The sequence below is a fragment of the Taurulus bubalis genome (assembly GCF_910589615.1).
Source record: "Taurulus bubalis genome assembly, chromosome: 18".
NCBI classification, from domain to species: Eukaryota; Metazoa; Chordata; class Actinopteri; order Perciformes; family Cottidae; genus Taurulus; species Taurulus bubalis.
The window spans coordinates 2,505,218-2,526,535 of NC_136606.1; the positions used below are offsets into that span (position 1 = coordinate 2,505,218).

Below are 21,318 nucleotides of genomic sequence, written 5' to 3' on the forward strand. Positions count from 1 at the left end.
CCCTGACTTACTTGTGAATCCGTTGACAGCCACTCGGTCCGGGTGGTAGAATCCCGCCCGGCAGCGGCAGGTGTACTTGTCCAGGACGAAGCCGTGACCGTGCAGCGGCGAACACTGAAGAGACAACAACGCATCCGTCAGACGCACAGAGGAGACACCGATGCAGCTGGAATATGAATTTCCTCCATAATAAACAAGTCATTTTCGGACTTATAAGACGTATAATACAAAAGCAATTACAAAACGTCAATACTAAAGCAGAAGTAAAGCCGGAGATCAGAGGAGAGAACACGGATCAGACGTCTGGTGAGCATTTAGGTTGTGAGATTCCTCTCGGTTAAATTAGTCAAGCCTCTTCCGTCTGATAGGAAGCAGACTGAGGGCTGCTGGGAAACACACCAGGGTGTCAGGGGGCACCCTTGGCAGACTTTGCGTGCTGTTTGCCAAATTACCAGATATAATAAATATCTAAATTAAGAACAGACTTATGTGCATGATTAAAGGAGAACCATTCCTTCTACTTCTGGTTTCCTCCTCTCTTCTGAGTGCAACACATTCATTGATGTAAAAAGCAAACCTTCTCGCTCTCTCCCTAAAATAAAACATTGTTTTCTCACACGTTTTCTTCCCCATCAGAGATGATAATGACTTATGAGTCCTGGGAGGCGACGAGGGGCCCAGAATAGCGACACCCGCAAAGTGTTTTTGACCCGATGGTGAGATCCAGACGGCTGGAGGCGGCTATTTCTGACCGGGTCTCCTGGCACCCGGTGAGGTATGAGCGCTGACAGCGGCGGCCCTCCGTCAAAGCCTTGGAGGGGCTCAAGAGCACGAGGTAATTACCAGGTTCCCACTCGGAGAACAAGCTCCCTCAAACAGACTGAAGAGAACGAAGCATTTAACCAATAGAACACCAAACCTATTTTTAGGCCCTTTCCTCGAAAATGTCATCCCCAAACTAAAAAGGGTGCATCTCTATATCTATTTGAATAATGTTGGTTTTATACTAAAAGGTAAATGTTGTTTAAATGTGTAAATATCGGTCTATATGTTACTGGTTAAGAGTAAATGAAGAAGACACAGAAAAAAATGAAAAGGTTTCAGGTCCGCCTATAAAGAAATCACTTTCAGGATGATTATTTCTTTAAAATGATGCAGCTGTAAGGTCCAACACTAACCCAAATCATAGCTCAATATGTGAACATTCTCTAACCCAAATCATAGCTCAATATGTGAACATTCTCTCTGCAAAGGTTGACTTTGATAAAGTGAAGCAGAACAAAGTTAGAGAGGGTTTAGAACAGAGAACATTCAGGCAAGGTCTCCAACATTTGCATTGGGGCACATTTGCACACATCTGTGACATTTGAATTTTCTCATGTACCAAACCATATATTTCACTTGTATATTACTTATGGTGTTCAATACATCCAAATACAGCAGTTTGGGGCTTTTTTTTGCTATGATTTACAGTTTTATATAACAATCACTCAGTCTGCCCCCCTAGGGGGGAATTGGTTTTTAATTAAAGTGGCACCACACTAATGTGGTGACAGACTTGAAACGGATCATTTTGATGCTATAAAGCTGCGTCCGGTGCTTTGCCAGGACGTAGTCAGACCCCACGTCACACCCACAGGACTGGACGTGTTTGCTGGTTTCAAGACTTTAGTCCCCGAAGCGATGAATGCACCATCATGCATCGTGGCTCACTGGAATGTACCAATGATCGCATAATGTAGCCGAGCAATGCGTGAGCAGTAGATGATTCAGATTGTTTGAGTAATCCAAGCTTGTGTTTTGCATGTTTTAATGTGTGTCTGTGTATTTATAATGTGCACGTTGTAGTGTCTCGTTAAATGACGGCCAGAGGCGACGGCTCACTCGAGAGATGAAGCCCGTGAATCCGCCTCTCTTTGAAATGTTTGATTCAATGCATACGGAGTCAAAGTGTACATTTTATTTGGGTAAATTTGACAAATCTCCAGGTGACATGGTCCTTTATATCGGTGCCTCTCTTGCATCTCTTCACAAAGCTCTTGAATCGAGGTCTGTGTGGAGCGGCGTGATTTCCTCCTGGTGGAGCGAGCTGCCACACTTAATCTGCCCACCTCGCGACCACTGGAAGAAACACCCGGAGACAGGTGTGCGTGCGAGTTTGCATATTCTTTCCGTGTGTGACGGAGAGCCAGGATGAGCCCTGACAGTGCATCCCACTCCTGCGGGGGCTCGGACGTGGAGTGAGTGGAACCGGGGGAAGCGACCCAGACAAGCCGCCTCCCGGCGACCCGGCCTCAGTCACGCGGGGGCCAGAGCTTTTGAACCAGAAGGGTAAAGGTCTGCACAAAGGGAGCAGCGGAGGAGACACCGGGGTGAATGTCCAGGTCAAGTTATATTAAGATGATTTACTCCTAATAGCGTCACATTATTTTACTGACTGACAAGTAAGAAAGAAAGAAAAAGTGTCGATGCATAAAAAAAATGCACACAAGAAAAAGTCTGCAGTGAAGCAAACATGTAAACAATGCAATTGTCAGTGTTTATGTATTGTTTTATTAGCTTTAAGGAAATGTTTTATGATGAAGGAAATGTCCTCGGTCGACAAAATGGTTTCATCTGAGATGACGAGGAAGTTAAATGATTTAAACTCAAGCGCTGAAACTATTTGTTGATTCGTTAACAGAAAGAAAATGTATTCATTTTGGTATTTTCTGGATCCGGCTTCTGAAATATGAGTTTTTTCTACTTCTCTCTGTCACACACGTCACAGTAAATTAAATTTCTTTGGGTTTGGACAGTTGAAAACGTTCCCTATGGTTCTGTGAAATTGTGATGGATGTTTCTTCATAGATTCTTCATAGACTAAAATAATTAGTTAATTGAGGAAAATAATTGTCAGATCGTACAAAACTGAAACATGGAACTAAACTCATGTATTATCTCTGCCAAACCTATTTTTTTCTAAATCAACACATCAGTAAAATCACGTTTCCACATCTTTTATGATTACATTATTGTCAAATGCATAATTTAGGGAGAAACGCGTTGATGCAAATTCCCTGCATAATATTAATGCATTCAATTGAAACAATCAAAGCAAAATATATTTTTTATCCAACTACTCGATTAATCGGTAGAATCCTGGATGAACAAGCAGCTGCCGCCCCGCAGTGATCAGAAGGCAACGCTCTCTTCTAGCATTTCAAACAGAGCACACATACAGTGACCTACTTCCATATGCACGACATTCGCTATTAATTACGTCTGATGATGTTCTGTTGAGAGCGAGCAACGCGGGCAGCCATATTGTTCTTTCCATACGGAGCTGAAGGCCTCGGTGTTGCTGCCCGACAGCAGAAATCACATCAACTGATATTAATCTATAAAGTCTGTCTGATGGAGAAAAACGTGTTGATCTGACACGGCAAGACATACAGTTGAAATATTAGACAGATGAACAAGTCAAATAAAAAGTGTATTTTCCGATGTGGAGGTAAGTACATATGATCTCCACCTTTCATTCTTTATGAGCGTCATGTGAGAGACTCTCAGAGCTGGTGTTGCGTGTTTCCCCACCGGCACCGCTCCTTGTTCACGCGCCAGCTGTGGCAGCTGTCAATCACACGCACTCTGACACGCTAATTGCCATGGCGACATGTGTGTGACCGCGAGCGAGAGCCTTTTTATCGGAGTGCGTCACGCTGTCACGCCGGCGTGGTCACGCCTGCGACGGAGTACTTGGACAGAAAATGGCCGCGGGACAAAAAAAAATAGACACAACACATTTTATTTGCGTGTGGTGTTTGTGACGAGGGCGGGATCAACTGATAACGCATCTAATACAGCTTAAATTCATATGAAGCAATAAACAGAAACCACAACCATCTCGGCACTCAAGGCTTGAATCCTGAGCGGCCAAAAGTATGTGGACATCCAGTCCCATAGTACTGGATATTAAAGAAAAATCATCATATTTTAGACACACGGTAAGCAATTAGGGTCACAGGATATTGGAAAAACAATGGCTTTGAACTATTTACCATAAAAGTCGGGTTACAAGCCACTACTACCTTAGGTGGGTGTACCTGCTGTAGCAAGCTAGTACTGCTGCTAGCGCCCCGCTGCTGCTAGCTCCCCGCTGATGCTAGCTCCCCGCTGTAGCAAGCTAGCGCTGCTGCTAGCTCTCCGCTGCTGCTAGCTGCTGGTCCCGCTACCTTCGGTGGTTGTCAGGCAGCTTGCGGGGAGCTGTTGAAGTGCTAGCGGGGAACTAGCAGCAGCGCAAGCTGGTTACAGCGGGACGCTAGCGGAGACAACCACCGAAGGTAGTAGCGGCTTATAACCCGACTTTTACGGTAATGTGTCTTCAATACATCTTGCAAAAAGAAGAAATACATACAGGAATATTCACCCTCCATTATTTAGGCAACATTTTAATCAATCAATCAAAATTAAGAGGCGACATAAACAACGTTGTCCTCCAGTAAATATGGATGTCAAAAAGATGGTTTGAGATGTTTTGTCTCGACTCGCCTCTGTCGCTGCCTCTTTGGCCACGTCGACCTTGTACAAGAGAACTGGTTCTCAATGGTCTTAACTGGTCTTTCCAGTCCGACCCACTACAGCTGCTGGGGGCCATGGAGGAGTGTCCACAACGAAAGATAATCTTCAAAATAAATAAACGATGCTCTTTCCCATCCTGTGAATCCCCTCGTGACTCGTTAGATGTCTCTTGTCGGCCAAACACAAAATCCTGTTTCAACATGAACGTTCACACGGCAGGTCCACCGAGAAACGGCTAATACGTTTGGATTTGTGCTAACGATTTGTGTGTTTTATGCCTGTGTGGATATGCTTTAAAAATGTGATCAAATTAAAAGCACAGTATATATTATTTAAATCATACTTCAGCCATAACAAATATGGTGCTCACGAGACAGTGACGATCTGAGTAACTTTCAAAATAAACTCACAACAATAAATTCACTATAACTGCATATCCTCTGTACATCATTGCCTTCCACTCCCTGCATACACATGTACACACACACACACACACACACACACACACACACACACACACACACACACACACACACACACACACACACACACACTACATAGTCTTCCTCCTGACATCAAACGCAGCAGTTATCTTCCATCACCTTTCTCTAACATGAAGCAGGGGAATAAAAATCAACTCTAAGAGCACAGCGCTAATTAACGCGGAGGCCAGTTGTCTTCCACCTGACCAGGAAACCAGGAACTAGCTCAATCCCGCCGGCTACTTAAAGCCTGCCGAGGACTCTCCCTCTCTTTGAAACAAGCTCACGCTCTTCCGGTCCAGCACAGTGCCTCATCAGCCACTAATAGGCCTCTGTAGATATTTGTAATGATCCTACACAGGACAACGTAAACCCCGAGGACAGCTCCTCGTCCAGTAATTACAGACGGAACTATCAGATGCACAGAAAGGAGGCTGGGAGGAGAGCGCTCGGCTGGAGGGCAATTTACTCTGCTCATACATACGGTTGTCACTGGGTTTGCATGCATGTGCAGTGTGCTGTAAACCGCCAGCTCACAATGTGGATGAAGGCACTGGGGAAATTACACAGTGTTCGTTCTAATAGAAGGATAAAAACAAAGGTTTCACTTGCTCTTAAATAATGAAGTATGTCTTTTGTGGCCCTAGAGGAGCCTTGTCAAGTCTGAGAACATACCCACCAGGGTGTGGGCTCGGGCCTGGAGAGGCGTTGATCCGCCACGGAGGGTTTAACAAAGAGACACGATCAAGTTGCATCTTGGGATTCGTAGGCTTTTGGAGTTTAGGGACCCGATCCGAGGACTAGAAGTTGGACTCTCTCGACCTGTTTGACAGCTCTCTACCCGTTTTAATCAATTACTGTTTGACAGCTCTCTACCATTGGACTCTCTTCCCGTTTGATTCTCTCTACCCATTGGACTCTCTACCTATTGGACTCTTTACTCATTGGACTCTCTACCCATTGGACTCTCTACCCATTGGACTCTCTCTACCTGTTGGACTCTCTACCCATTGGACTCTTTACTCATTGGACTCTCTACCCATTGGACTCTCTCTACCTGTTGTACTCTCTACCCGTTGGACTCTCTCTACCTGTTGTACTCTCTACCCGTTGGACTCTCTCTACCTGTTGGACTCTCTACCCATTGGACTCTCTCTACCTGTTGGACTCTCTACCCATTGAACTCTCTTCCCGTTTGATTTTCTCTACCCATTGGACTCTCTCTACCCGTTGGACTCTCTACCTGTTGTACTCTCTACCCGTTGGACTCCCTACACATTGGACTCTCTCTACCCATTGGACTCTCTACCTGTTGTACTCTCTACCCGTTGGACTCTCTCTACCTGTTGGACTCTCTACCCATTGGACTCTCTCTACCTGTTGGACTCTCAACCTGTTGGACTCTCTACCCGTTGGACTCTCAACCCATTGGACTCTCTATCCATTAGACTCTCAACCCGTTGGACTCTCAACCCATTGGACTATCTACCCATTAAACTCTCAACCCATTGGACTCTCTCTACCCGTTTGACAGCCAAATGGGGGCATGAATTCCTGGAATGCCCCTTTGACTTGACTGTTGCATTTCCAGGGATCGGGGGTCTATGCAGCCCGCTGGGGGATTCAGAGTCGGCCGCTCTGTGGAGGAGGATCCCCTCGTGGAACTCACACAGGACGCCAGGGGAGAGCGTACGCCAGCTCTGGAGACAGAGCACCGAGCATCCGTCTCCCTCGTGGCGGGAAGCAGTGACCCGGCCTGCTGCTCTGTGACGTTAACATGATGGAGTCTGCAAGCACCACTAGCCAGCCGCTAAATCAGGAAAAACTGACTTAATTTAGCTTAATTTCCAGTCCAGAGCCAGGAGAGAGCCGGCTTGTGATTTTAGGGGGTCACGGAAAAAGTTAAAACAGTAGACGGTGTGGGAAAGCGACGAGGAGAGGGGTTAACATTGATTTCATTTATTTAATCATTACATTTTTCAATTTTTAAATAATACAAACATATTCTACTACTTTTCCAGATATTTTGTATTGTGACAATAAGGTGGAGCCTCTTAAAGTGCACCAGATTAATGCATTAATGCATTAAAGACCCTTGACCCTCCAGTCCACCCACCAGAGTCTCAATAAAAGAGGATCATGTTACACTCCCTTACCCCAAACTCTAATTGGCTGTCACTAAGAAGATAAAGGAGCACACTATACATTTGGCTAAATAGTCACTTAATGCTCACGATGAATTGGTCCGTATTAAGTTGTGTCCATACAAGCTTGTGTGCAGCTTGTGTGCAGAGAGCAAAAGATGCAGAAAGCAAAGAAGAATGAGTTTTGACGTCAGTATCTTTGCTTCTGGCCGGCATCATCCGAAAGACATGTTTAGCTGTCGGGCACGGACCGGGCTAAATAAATTGGTGCTGGCTCTGGCTCAGACTACAATTTCAAGCCTGTGCATTAGTCTAAGTCAGGCACACAAAGAGACACTGCTGAGAGCTGGATGGCTGTGGCTGTGTGCTCAGGAGGCACAGCCAGCCAGCAGCCAGCCAGCAGCCAGCCAGGCCTTAAACGAGGTCAACTAGCAGAAGTTAGCCGGGGCTGAGCTGCCCGGGCACCGAGGCCTCGTTTTGGGCGCAGTCCAAAAGACCAGAGCCTTTAACACCAGCGAGATAAACACTCTGGCCTAGGGGGAGCTTAGCGCTGCCATCAGACTGGGCCCAGTAAACACACGACAGACGCCACTGGGAGACCGCTGTCATAATCACATCCGCGGCTCACGTGAGTGTCAAAGTGACCCGGGCACATGTTTACTCCACGTTCGCACGGTGAGATGAACACTAATGTTGGCTCGAGCAAACAGAGAAACCGCACGTGTGCACACTCGAGTACACGAGGACAAAACAAGAGAACAAAACAAGGACAGTGAGTTCTAAGGGATCAGGCATGCACAAAGTTTCATGACATCCTCGAAGCAGCCTCCGGGGACAACGGGCACAAAACGCTGCTGTCCACTCACCCGACACTTCCACTCTCCTCATCCAGAACCCTCAACAGTTCCTCCGTACTCGAACTCCCTGTCAACCTAATTTTAACTTTAAAGTGATTCAAGTAAGCCTCATTTTTCGGATTCAGAAATCACATCATACGAGAGATAAAAGGCCTTTGAACAGAGAGAAAACCGGTCAATCTGAGCTGCTCCGGGCAATTGATGTTATCTTCGTCAATGCAAAACTATTTCTGCGTATTTAACGCTACGGATGGAACGATCCTGGGCAAAGCAGCTGTTTTCTAAACCTTGTTAAATGGAGCTTTTGTCCCATATGAGTCACTCGAGGGGGAGTGACTCATATGGTGACAACGAGTAGCTTCAGCATCAGATAGAAGTTTCGGACGAGGAACCCTGAACTTTCACGTTGAAAGGACCCAAATGTCAAGAGCATCTGATCCTCCTTGATGCCTCCCTGTGGAGGTATTCCTCTGCAGGTCCGACTGGGAGGTATCGAGGGATAATATATCCCAACTGGTATGGGAACGCCTCAGGAGGAGAGAGACATCTTGGTGTTGGAATTACATAAGTGATGGGAAATGCATTGATGGTCCAAATTTCTTTGAGGGGAGAATAAATGTGCTGGATTTGTGGAAAAGTCACCTTTGTTTGTGGGAACGCTGAAGCTCAGTGCAGAGCTAGGTTATATAAACAGCTTAATCAGACCTAAACCGCAGTGAAGGCAAGAGCCAGGTTGCTTTAGTGCTTGTGGAGTAAGATACCGTCACTCAGTATGTTTTCGTCTGTATTCCCCTCTCCCTCTCAGTCTATTTCCATCCTTTGTAAGCGTACAGCTGTACTCATTTCACATCCAATCTCATGGGTCCCTAGACAAACGTTACCTCTACATTCCACTTCTTTTCCAATCCTCCCCGGACGGAGTGTTTGCTTTCTGTCTCGGTTCTTGCGTTGTGCGCTGCCGAGGCCGGGCACCGCCGATGTGAGACTGCGCCCGGGGGCGAGTGTGCTCAAGTCTTCAAAGTGTTTCCATGTAAATTCAGAGTTCCAGCATTATCCACAGAGACAATTAGAGGGGCAGCGGTAGAGGAAGGGCTGCACGGCTGAGGGCCGCGGGCCAGAGTTGGAACCAGAAGTGCCCTGTGATCTCTCGTCCCGCCGCGTTACGGCCAACGGCCCTCAACCTCCACGTGTTCACCCCCGATAGCCGGAGGAGACGGAACCACTCGGAGCATCTCACTGCCGTCCAATGTGGGATTTGAGTTTGGCATATCAGTGGTTCTCTTTATTGGGAACACAAAATAATGTCCTTGGATGACAAGATAGCCCATTTACAAACTGAATCCTCTATGTTTTTTTTAAATTTTTTATATTAAATGATGAAATCTTGGCAATGGTAAAGAACATATCCAAAGTATGCTCATGTATTCTGCACCAGACGGTGTTGGCAGGACACGCCATTGGATGTTTCCTTTCCGTGGCGCTATGAACACATTTAAAAAAAGGTTTGTTTTTCTTTCCCCAGCACGGGAAACTTCTGAAAAGTGTTTCCAAGATGTAGCACTCATCCATCTGCCAAGCTGCAGATCTCTGCTCATCCTTAAACTCCTTAATCTCTCTTTCTACAGTGGAAGGGAACTCATATTTATTGCCTTTTTTGACTTTCTTTCATTAATTCACAGCAAAACTAAAGTTCTTTGCTCTGGACCGGGTCTCAACAAACCTCGGAGAAAATCTTTTTCCCAAAAGACCCCGGCCTCACTTTTGACTCCCAGCTGAAATTTGATAAACACACATAGACAGTTAGTCCGTCCTACATTAACCTGAGGAATGTTGCATAAATACACCCACTGTTATCGTTCCAGCAGTTGGAAATGGTTTCCCAGTGATTTTCTATGCTAGACTAATGTAATTATCTCCGTTGCTGCCTCAGCCAAGACGTTGTCACCCAGTTAAATAGATTCAGATACAGGAGAACGTTCCTGCCCACCGCGATGAGACTTTATAATAAGTCCCCTCCGGCATCAATAACCATAGCACCGCTTTTGTTGTTTAGTTAGTCGCTGTACATACTTCTATACACTGTATACACTTATATACACTTCATACACTGCATATACTTTGCATTTTTGCACCTTCTTTATTGTTTAATTTTCTTAAATGCAATACACTCTGCTGTTCTGTTTTGTTGTATATATTGAGTATTTTTATACCTACATTATTTCTGTGTCTTCTATGTGACTTTGCTTCCTGCTGCCACAAACATATTTACCCTTGGGGATGAATAAAGTATCCATCCATCCATCCATCCATCCACCTACCTACCTACCTACCTACCTATCCATCCATCCATCCATCCATCCATCCATCAACCTATCTACCTACCTACCCATCCATCCATCCATCCATCCATCCACCTACCTACCAACCTACCCATCCATCCACCCATCCATCAACCTACCACCTACCTACCTACCTACCTACCTACCTACCTACCTACCTACCTACATTATTACCACCTACCTACATTATTACCACCTACCTACCTACCTTCATTATTACCTACCTACCTACATCCATCCATCTACCTACCTACCTACCTACCTACCTACCTACCTACCTACCTTCATTATTACCTACCTACCTACATCCATCCATCTACCTACCTACCTACCTACCTACATTATTACCACCTACCAACCTACCTACATTATTACCTACCTACCTACCTACATTATTACCTACCAACCTACCTACATTATTACCTACCTACCTACCTACATTATTACCTACCAACCTACCTACATTATTACCTACCTACCTACCTACATTATTACCTACCTACCTACCTACATTATTACCTACCTACCTACCTACATTATTACCTACCTACCAACCTACCTACATTATTACCTACCTACCTACCTACATTATTACCTACCAACCTACCTACATTATTACCTACCTACATTATTACCACCTACCTACCTTCATTATTACCTACCTACCTACATCCATCCATCTACCTACCTACCTACCTACCTACCTACCTACCTACATTATTACCACCTACCAACCTACCTACATTATTACCTACCTACCTACCTACATTATTACCTACCAACCTACCTACATTATTACCTACCTACCTACCTACCTACCTACCTACCTACCTACATTATTACCACCTACCAACCTACCTACATTATTACCTACCTACCTACCTACATTATTACCTACCTACCTACCTACATTATTACCTACCAACCTACCTACATTATTACCTACCAACCTACCTACATTATTACCTACCTACCTACCTACATTATTACCTACCTACCTACCTACATTATTACCTACCAACCTACCTACATTATTACCTACCTACCTACCTACATTATTACCAACCAACCTACCTACATTATTACCTACCTACCTACCTACCTACATTATTACCAACCAACCTACCTACATTATTACCTACCAACCTACCTACATTATTACCTACCTACATTATTACCTACCTACCTACCTACATTATTACCTACCTACATTATTACCTACCAACCTACCTACATTATTACCTACCTACCTACCTACATTATTACCTACCTACTTTGCGTCGCTGTCCGTGGTCCTGACAAGGTGCGTATTGATAGACCGAGAGACGAGCGGCGTTACTGGGAACAAATCAGTGAATCTGAGAAATAAAACGTTATTTACTGACGGTACCCTGGCGGTTACGTTCTGAAGCGCACATGAACACGATGAATGCAGCTGAAGCGAAACGACAGCGAAGTGGAAGTGAAAGGACAGTCGCCCACGTCTGGCTTCAGAGAGTCTGGCGCTCTGATCCTGCTGCGTTCTTATGCGAGAGCCCTGATAAATAAATGAAGGCCTATTCTTTGATTTTGAAATAGCCATGTTGTTATTTATAAACGATGAATGACCGTGTGTTTAATTACCACATTTTCCCGTCACTTTGAGATCGGCAGTCAAATCAGTCGCCTTCAAAACGATCAACACTTCAAATAGTCGACTATTCTGGGTCACCTCTACTTTTAAGTGTGTTTGTGTCACGTTCCTTATTTTGAGCTTCTTTTGATTCTTCTGTTCATTTGGTATCATGCTATTTCTCCTGTTGAGGTGTTTGTATTGTACTCATATTTCTTTACGTTAATAATTGATCCTTTTGTAAGGAACCTTGTTACCTGGGTTTTGATAGTTGCTCTGTACATAAAATGTTACTTACTAATTTAATTACTTACTACAACGCTGCATAATTCACCCAACAAAAACAGTCTGAAATCTGCATTATTCTATTTCCTTCCTATCGAGCCCCTTTATCAACTCTAAAGCATAATCACAGCTTTGGTGAGATCACTGTAGTTAATCAGCAATTACCCTATTTATAGGCTCCTGAACATACAATAGGCAACCTAGCAAGTACTGTACTTCATTAGGATGCTTCGTGGCCTTTTCCTGCACCCAAATTGCTGAGAACGAGACCAGCAGGTGCAGAGGGCCGTGGCCTGGTGTGAAGTCCCAGTGGGAATCCCTGCCCTGCGATGCCGTGTTTCTCACAGGAGGGGAATTCCCAAGATGCTAAAAGTCTATTTTTATCTCACGGTACGCGGCCGGGGCTGCAGATGAAGGGGTGAGCATGTCGAATGAGTGCAGAGGGAACACTTTGGACGGGGAAGGCGAAGAAACCAGCAGATAAACGTTACACTCGACTAACGAGCGTCACATTCTGGAGGGATTCTGGGAGCTAACGGAGCGGAGAGCAACCAGGTGGGGAGCGGCATGTCTGGATGTGATATCACACTATGTGCTATCCTGTTAGTGTGTGTACAAACATGGCCAAGTGAGCAGCTTCATTTCAAGCCGATGAACTCCTGGTGCTGATAAAGTTGGTTTTGCAACGCAATCACTGTGTCAGAGAACGGCAGGAAACTCCTTAAAGCTGATGTTATTCCTGTGCTCTGGGATGCTTTACTGCTCCTTATGAGCTACTGGCTAACACAAGTAAGGTTAACATGAAAAAAAGACTTAATTGCACATTGTTTTCTTTATATTGCACTTCATGTCAGCAGTTGAATACTGGACGAACGCTGCAGTTTAATTTCACCATTTGGAGTTTCTAGTATAAAATGATGGCTTTGTCTGGTCTTTGTAAGTTAGAGACAGCTGTGAGTGAAGATTACAGTGAGATGCTAATCACAGACACAGTCAATGACGTGACTGGTTGGGTTGTGTTTTAAATCCACAGCAACTTTACGTCAGCTTCAGAATCAAGAGAGGTTTTTGGTACCAAGGAGCTAACCGCTAATGCTAACCGAGGTTGAGTACAAACGAGTATTGGGATTAGCTAAATCATAACACCATCATGATGTCATTTTATCATGATTAAATAGATATTTAAGAGATACATATGACCTGTGACTGAATAAATAATTTATCAGGAGGTTTCAAGAGGTTTGTCTCGAGCTTTACAAACTTCTTACAAAGAAAATCAGAAAAGAAAATCATAAACGGCCCAAAGAAATTGCGACCGGTGCCTCTCCATCTATTATATAATATATAATATATAGTGGTCGGGACTAGAGAACGCCTCCAGGGACAGAATGTAGGTCAAGATGATGTCAAACAAGTGAGAGAGACAAGTGTTGTGTTCACTTTTCAGACAGAGAGAGAGAGAGAGACAGACAGACAGACAGAGAGACAGAGAGACAGACAGACAGACAGACAGAGAGAGAGACAGACAGACAGACAGACAGAGAGAGAGACAGACAGACAGACAGACAGCAGGCAGCATGAGGGTAGCAGCAGTCGTGTTAACACTGAAGGTGTATTAATAGCTGGAGGGAACCAGCGGAGGAATCAGTGTGTGATTGAGATGAGAGACGACCTTGTGGACCAAGGTCAAGATGTAACAGTGACTTAACAGACAGCTGGAATATCCACTTCAGCTCTTTATTGAGGGGTTTCTAAAAGAAGAGGCAGAGCATGAAGACACAATATGAAGAGGAGGACATGAAGTTACTGGATTCCAGATAGCAAGAGTTTACAGCCATGACCTGCAGACCTCAGAGACCTCAGGTCCTCACTGAACAACTCAAAAGGCACATTTCTACCTGTAAAGACATTCCATAAATAATCAAAAATTCAATACTTTCTGTTTTTATATTCATTCTCTGTTTACAAATGTTCAATTCTAAGCGGCGCAGAAGCCTGGTCGTGACGGCTGAAGCAATCGTTCAGGCGATGTGTCGCCGCCTCCCGCAGCCCGCGGCCCCCGGGGGCCCGACCACTTGTTCTGAGCAATAAGCTCATTGATTGAAACATTCATCATCATCCACGGCCGCGTTCTGGTATGAAAGGTTAACCCCCAGGGCGGCAAAGGGCTGGACTTTTGAAGAACGGTGAAAACCCACTAATGGAAGTGCCATTATGAGAGATGAGAGGTGGGGGCGGAGCCTCAACAGCGCATATGCACCTTTATACACATTGTATACACCTTTATACACCTTTATACACCTGTATACACCTGTATACACCTTTATACACCTTGTATACACCCTGTATACACCTTGTATACACCTTTATACATCTTTATACACCTGTATACACCTTTATGCACCTTGTATACACCTTTATACACCGTTATACACCTGTATACACCTTGTATACACCTTTATACATCTTTATACACCTGTATACACCTTTATACACCTTGTATACACCCTGTATACACCTTGTATACACCTTTATACATCTTTATACACCTGTATACACCTTTATACACCTTTATACACCTTTATACATCTTGTATACACCTTGTATACACCTTTATACATCTTTATACACCTTTATGCACCTTGTATACACCGTTATACACCTTGTATACACCTTGTATACACCTTTATACACCTTGCATACACCATGTATACACCTGTATACACCTTTATACACATTGTATACACCTTGTATACACCATGTATACACCTTGTATACACCTTTATACACATTGTATACACCTTGCATACACCTTGTATACACCTTTATACACCTTGCAAACACCATGTATACACCTGTATACACCTTGTATACACCTTTATACACATTGTATACACCTTTATAAGCCTTCTATACACCTTTATACACCTCATATACACCTTTATACACCTTGTATATACCTTTATACACCTTGTATACACCTTTATACACCTCATATACACCTTTATACACCTCATATACACCTTTATACACCTTGTAAACACCTTTATACACCTGTATACACCTTTATACATCTTGTATACACCTTGTATACACCTTTATACATCTTTATACACCTTTATACACCTTGTATACACCGTTATACATCTTGTATACACCATGTATAGACCTGTATACACCTTGTATACACCTTGTATACACCTTTATAAACATTGTATAAACCTTCTATACACCTTTATACACCTTTTATACACCTTGTATACACCTTGTATACACCTTGTATACACCTTTATACACCTTGTATACACCTTGTAAACACCTCATATACACCTTTATACACCGTTATACACCTTTATACATCTTTATACACCTTTATACACCTTGTATACACCGTTATACATCTTGTATACACCATGTATAGACCTGTATACACCTTGTATACACCTTGTATACACCTTTATAAACATTGTATAAACCTTCTATACACCTTTATACACCTTTTATACACCTTGTATACACCTTGTATACACCTTGTATACACCTTTATACACCTTGTATACACCTTGTAAACACCTCATATACACCTTTATACACCGTTATACACCTTTATAAACCTTTTCAACGGGAAACGAGGCCGAGATTGTCGCTGAAGCTCTTTGCGCTGCGTGCTATGATTCATCCACACGTCAGAGAGCTGCACGTTAATCAGAGACAGGACAATGTTTGCTCTGGGCTTCATACATGCGGCGGCGATCTGCAGTCAGAGTTTATGATCAAATGGATTGCTTTATATTCACTATATTGTCCTCAACAGCAGCGTTGGCAGATTCCGCTGGATTTCTATACCGTTGAGTGCAAGTTCCTGTAATTCGATGGTGATATATGCAGCGCTTAAAAGCAAAAGCAAACAATGTACAAAGAATATGGGATAAAAGTACAAATGGGTTTTCCTATAAAGTAATGTTAAGTCATATTTGTCTGTCTGTCTGTCCATCTATCTACTCTACTCCTTCCAGGCTTGTAAGCACTAACACTCACTCAACACACAACTCTATACGGCTGCTCCGATCGATCCCCACCAATCGTTATCCGCCGAATAAACATTTGTCAACTCGCGATACTTTCTCTTTCCCTCCTTCTCATAATTCAAACACTCAATATATACAATGCTGCTATAGTTCATCCTGCACCATGGGTGGAAATAAGTCGGGTGAAATCCATCCGTGCAGAAAGAGACAAGGACAACCGTTGGATGTTTAAAACAGCGCTGCCTTCAAAGAACCCCGGGCTTCTGGCACCGTTGGGTTCTTGTGTGTTTCTCGTCAACAGTCCGAGCCTCATTTTGTTTTTCCTCTCTCTCTCTCTGGCCGCCTGCTGGACCGGTCATCCATAGCATCTGCCTCCATCTGGGTTTGGCTGCCTGCACGCTCGGCTGGGCGGGCGGCAGCTTAAGAGGCCGGAACCGCTGCATTTTGTCAAAATTCAATTGCCGGAATGGCGGCACTTAAAAAAAGCGCTGCTAAGGAGCAGGAGAACACCAGCGGACGTGTGATGGAAGGAGTTCGTAGACGTTGAGGACAAATCCCGCCTGCAAATGTTGTTATAAAGAGCATCCGATGAGGGGATTGGAAATGTGACGACGTCGATGAAACGCTTTAGTAAATAAACTGCTCCAACAGCAACTACACCAACTGCTTTGTTTCCAGTAAAACAAAGGAAATACTCCTAACACGGATCTATAGCAGCCCGAGGCGATTGTCTTTTTTATTTAAATGGCCCCAAAGAAACCCATTTAAATAACAAATTGCTGCACATGCAGAGGGAATACCTGCACGAGGAAGAGGAGGAAAACCAGCAATAACACAAAATGAATCCCTGTTTGCAAACACGGGGCATCCCTCACAAAGCAGTTGTTTTTTATCACATTACCACACACACACACACACACACACACACACACACACACACACACACACACACACACACACACACACACTAAAGTATAAAACTTGATTACACTGCAGCCGGGCCTTCTATTCATAGCCTTCCACGTCACCTCTGATTTCCCTGGTCGTGCATCTCAGAACCGGGAATATATTTAGATTTTTGCACAAGACTATTACTATTACACAAACGAGTGATAACCAGGCGGTTAAAGCTCTGTGTCTGCGTCGTATGTAGAGCAGATATGACGATAAGGAGCGCTCCTCCGTGTCAGAGCTGTCATGCAACACGAGTCGCATCCTGCAACAACAAGCAGCGAGCACAGCAGCGTTCATTATTCAGCTGGATGCATCGCACGCTCACGCTTTTTGCAAAGCCAGCTAAAATCTATACGAGTAACAACGTATTTCTCTCCTAGCAGCCACCCAACACACACACACACACACACACACACACACACACACTATGTCAAATGTCTCTGGCATTGACTGTCCACGGAAAGGTGGAAGTACTCAGACAAAGAGAGTGATTAATTATTCAAAGAGGCTCACTGCCATCCATTACACCACATGCATTATGGAGGAGTCTGATCGGCAGCATCTCGTCCAGATCTGTGGCTCTTAATGATGAGACCGAACCGGCAGGTAAGAGGCATCGACCGGGAGGCCGGCCTCCACCTCCACGGCAGCGCTCGGCTCACAAGAGGTTACTATGAAAGAACTGTGATTAGCACATCAAGTTTTAGACAATTGGAATATAAAAAGACAATATTGGTTGTTCGGCTAGCTAACTGCTAGCGTAAGTTGTAAAGCTTGGTTTCTCTCTGCTGTTTTTACTTATTTAAATAAGTATATTTTCGAGGAATACACATGTCGTCATCATCATCTCCTCATGATAATGGACACCTCTGGTAAAATCTCCTCCATCCTCAGTTGAACAGATCATGTGATTCTACCCCTAAAGTATAACTGCCGATGTCAAGAGTGTGACTTAGGACATTTTATTTCAAAAGACAATGTGAGATAGGACAATTTTACAAGCTTTTCAAGATGGCATTTTGAAGCTAGCATTTAAGCTAGCAATTTAGTTAGCATTTTTGTCAATGAAAATCTCACTCAAACATAATATTAGTAATCATAACATAATTTGACCGTTATTACAGCATGTTGTGTCTAGAGGCAGCTTGTGCACCCCGATTACATTTTGTCAATTTTTTTTGTGTTTCCTGAAAAACCTAAAAAAACGACTTGGGCCATTATTTTAGGAAGGTGACGATGTGTAAATGCAGCTATAATTCTTTCTTCTATACAACAATGGAAAACCCTCGTAAAGGGTCACAGATTGCAGCTTCCCTTGGCTTAGAAGCATTTTATTATCTTTTAGAGATGTTAGTGCTTTCATTCACTCTCGCCGCCGCCACTAAACTGCCCGGCAACAAGCAAATAAACAAAGTGAGCTACGGCCTGGTGAACATTTAGCAGTTAAAGAGCAGAGTTTTCTGCTCTTTAACCAAAAATAGAGCTAAAAGAGAGACAATATTGGACTCACATGTTTATCATATTTGTTCATCATGTTTGTTTGTCACGTTTGTTTTGTTTATCATGTTTTTTTTAATCATGTTTGTCATGTTTTTCCGGCTACGTCTGCATTTCATTCTGTAACCCTGTGTTGTTTACTTACATTAAAAGATCCTTGAATAAGTTGCTCATTGGTTCGTATCTATTCTCGCTCGCATTGATGAAAATAAAAATAAATGAACGACAGTTCTCCAGTTTGAAATGGAGGACGTGGATAGATGACATCGTCTTATAAATAGCAGAGAGCTCTGGTCACATGATCCAAGGCCTTGAGACGGTCTATGTTTTCCACTGCTAAGCCTCTCTCCCTCTCCATCATCACTTCACTTTTAAGTGAAATATATTTCTCCGTGACCATGTAAACCTTAAAGTCCTCATCTCCGTGAGTTGCCTCAAAGAACATCGGTCACATTGTGTCACCCAGTTTCACGCACAGCTGTGCATTCAGTTTCAGGTGTCAGGTGTGTTTACAGAGGTGTGACCAAAGCACATTCTTTACTGTCATCAAAAAAGACTGACGGATACATTCAAAAGGAGGAATATCAGGAAACAGTTTAACTGCAGAGCGTTACGTCAAACTCACCCCACACACGTGTTTCTTATCTAAAAGGAGACGTTTATAAAAAGAGCCTGTAGTGCTTAGTTAAGTGGTGGTAACAGCATCATTAAAGGGGAGTTAGATTACTATCCATCACGTGACGTACGCAGTTAGCGCGTCTCCGTTTCGGGCCTCGTTGAGACGGGACCGAACGCTACGGTTCACTTTTCCAGAGCGGATCAACCGTCGGTCTGATCGGCACACTCACCTCCATCGTGGTCAGGTTGCATCGATGGGTTCCAGCAAACCAGCCGTCAGTGGAGCACTGGTCGATATCCACATCCTGCAGATTAACGTCCACGCGCACCACGCCCCTGCAAGACAGGAGGACACCGTTACCCCGGCTGCAGAGTGAGGAACACTTATCATCACAGGTTGTGTCCACCGAGAGGTCGGCACGGTTTGAAGAAAATGTCAGTGAGGTTCAAAAACCTTAACTTAATAAGTACACACTTTATAATGAGTACACACTATTTAGCTTTAGTAAAGCATGAATAAACACTGAATTCATCATTTATAAAGCATTGTTCCAACATGAATATTCATTAGTAACTCATTCATAAACACAGTTATGCATGTTTCATTCTTGATTAATAAGCTTGGGTTTCATACTTTATAACTAAAGGACTTATAGATGATTAAGAATAAGATCATTTGTAAAGTGTTAGTAAATGATAAAAACAATGCTGCAAATCATGATGAATTCAGGTAGTTATTACTCGTTAATTCAGTAGTTACTAATCGTTCGTTAAGTATTAGTTAACATGTTCTGTGACCTCATCTAAAGTGACGACTATCTACAGACCCAAACATTTATAACTGTGTTTATGAACGATAACATGTACAGTTAATTATGGATTACATCTCTCAAACCTTTGTTTTACAGTTTCTAGTCAACCAGCAGTACGTGTTCCTTTTATTAAAGCCTGTTATGTTTTGAGTTTTTGTTTTTGAAAGATGTAATCCATAATTAACTGTACATGTTATCGTTTATAAACACAGTTACAAATGTTTCATTCTTGATTAATACGCTTGGGTCTGTAGATAGTCGTCACTTTAGATGAGGTCACAGAACATGTTAACTAATACTTAACGAACGAGTAGTAACTACTGAATTCATCATGAATTGCAGCATTGTTTTTATCATTTACTAACACTTTACAAATGATCTTATTAATCATCTATAAGTCCTGAATACTTAATTTACAAATGGGGAATCCATAATTTATAAAGTATGAAACCCAAGATTATTAATCAAGAATGACACATGTATAACTGTGTTTATGAATGAGTTACTAATGAGTATTCATGTTGGAATAATGCTTTATAAATGATGAATTCAGTGTTTATTCATGCTTTACTAAAGCTAAATAGCGTGTACTTTTGTGTCTCTGATTCTGACCGTTATTCACCGGTGTGGGATTTGTCTTTTCTATCAGACGGGACAGACCGATGGCTGAATATAAGAAACACAAGCAGTTATGCACTGGATCTGTATTTTATAAACTTTACATGATAGACGTGCAGTGACCCCGGCCTACGTGCAGCTCAGAGCGCCGCCGGAGGCAAGGTGTTGCTAAAACAATCTATACTGACTGTAAGCTTTGTGGAGGACAAGCTCGAGCGCTATAGCTGTGCAGGATGAGTGTCATGACACCCAGATAATGTTCACTCACATACACTCACACTGCATTTGCATAGAGAACAACCGGCACAACAGGAGAAAAGACAAGGCGTTCTCATGTCGTCTTCAACAGAAATCTCCAAATACAAATCCAGACAGTTGGATCGGTGTGAATAACAGACACAACAACTCCTCCAACGCAAACACCTGAATCTGTTTAAAAACCCGGAGCCGCCTCACCGAAACTGACTTTGTAATAACCTTTAACTGCCGTGATGCTCGTGTGAGTATTGACA

General features: G+C 43.4%; 1 protein-coding gene across 1 annotated transcript in view; it reads right to left on the reverse strand.

Moving 5' to 3' along the window:
- Window positions 1-21,318, reverse strand: part of gpr158a (G protein-coupled receptor 158a) — a gene marked incomplete at both ends in the record, with an annotated part of 73,981 nt that overhangs the window by 41,586 nt on the left and 11,077 nt on the right. The window contains 2 exons of the mRNA XM_079234188.1: window positions 12-114; window positions 19,607-19,712. Coding sequence (XP_079090314.1) covers window positions 12-114; window positions 19,607-19,712 — 209 coding nt within the window. The remainder of the gene's footprint in view (window positions 1-11; window positions 115-19,606; window positions 19,713-21,318) is intronic.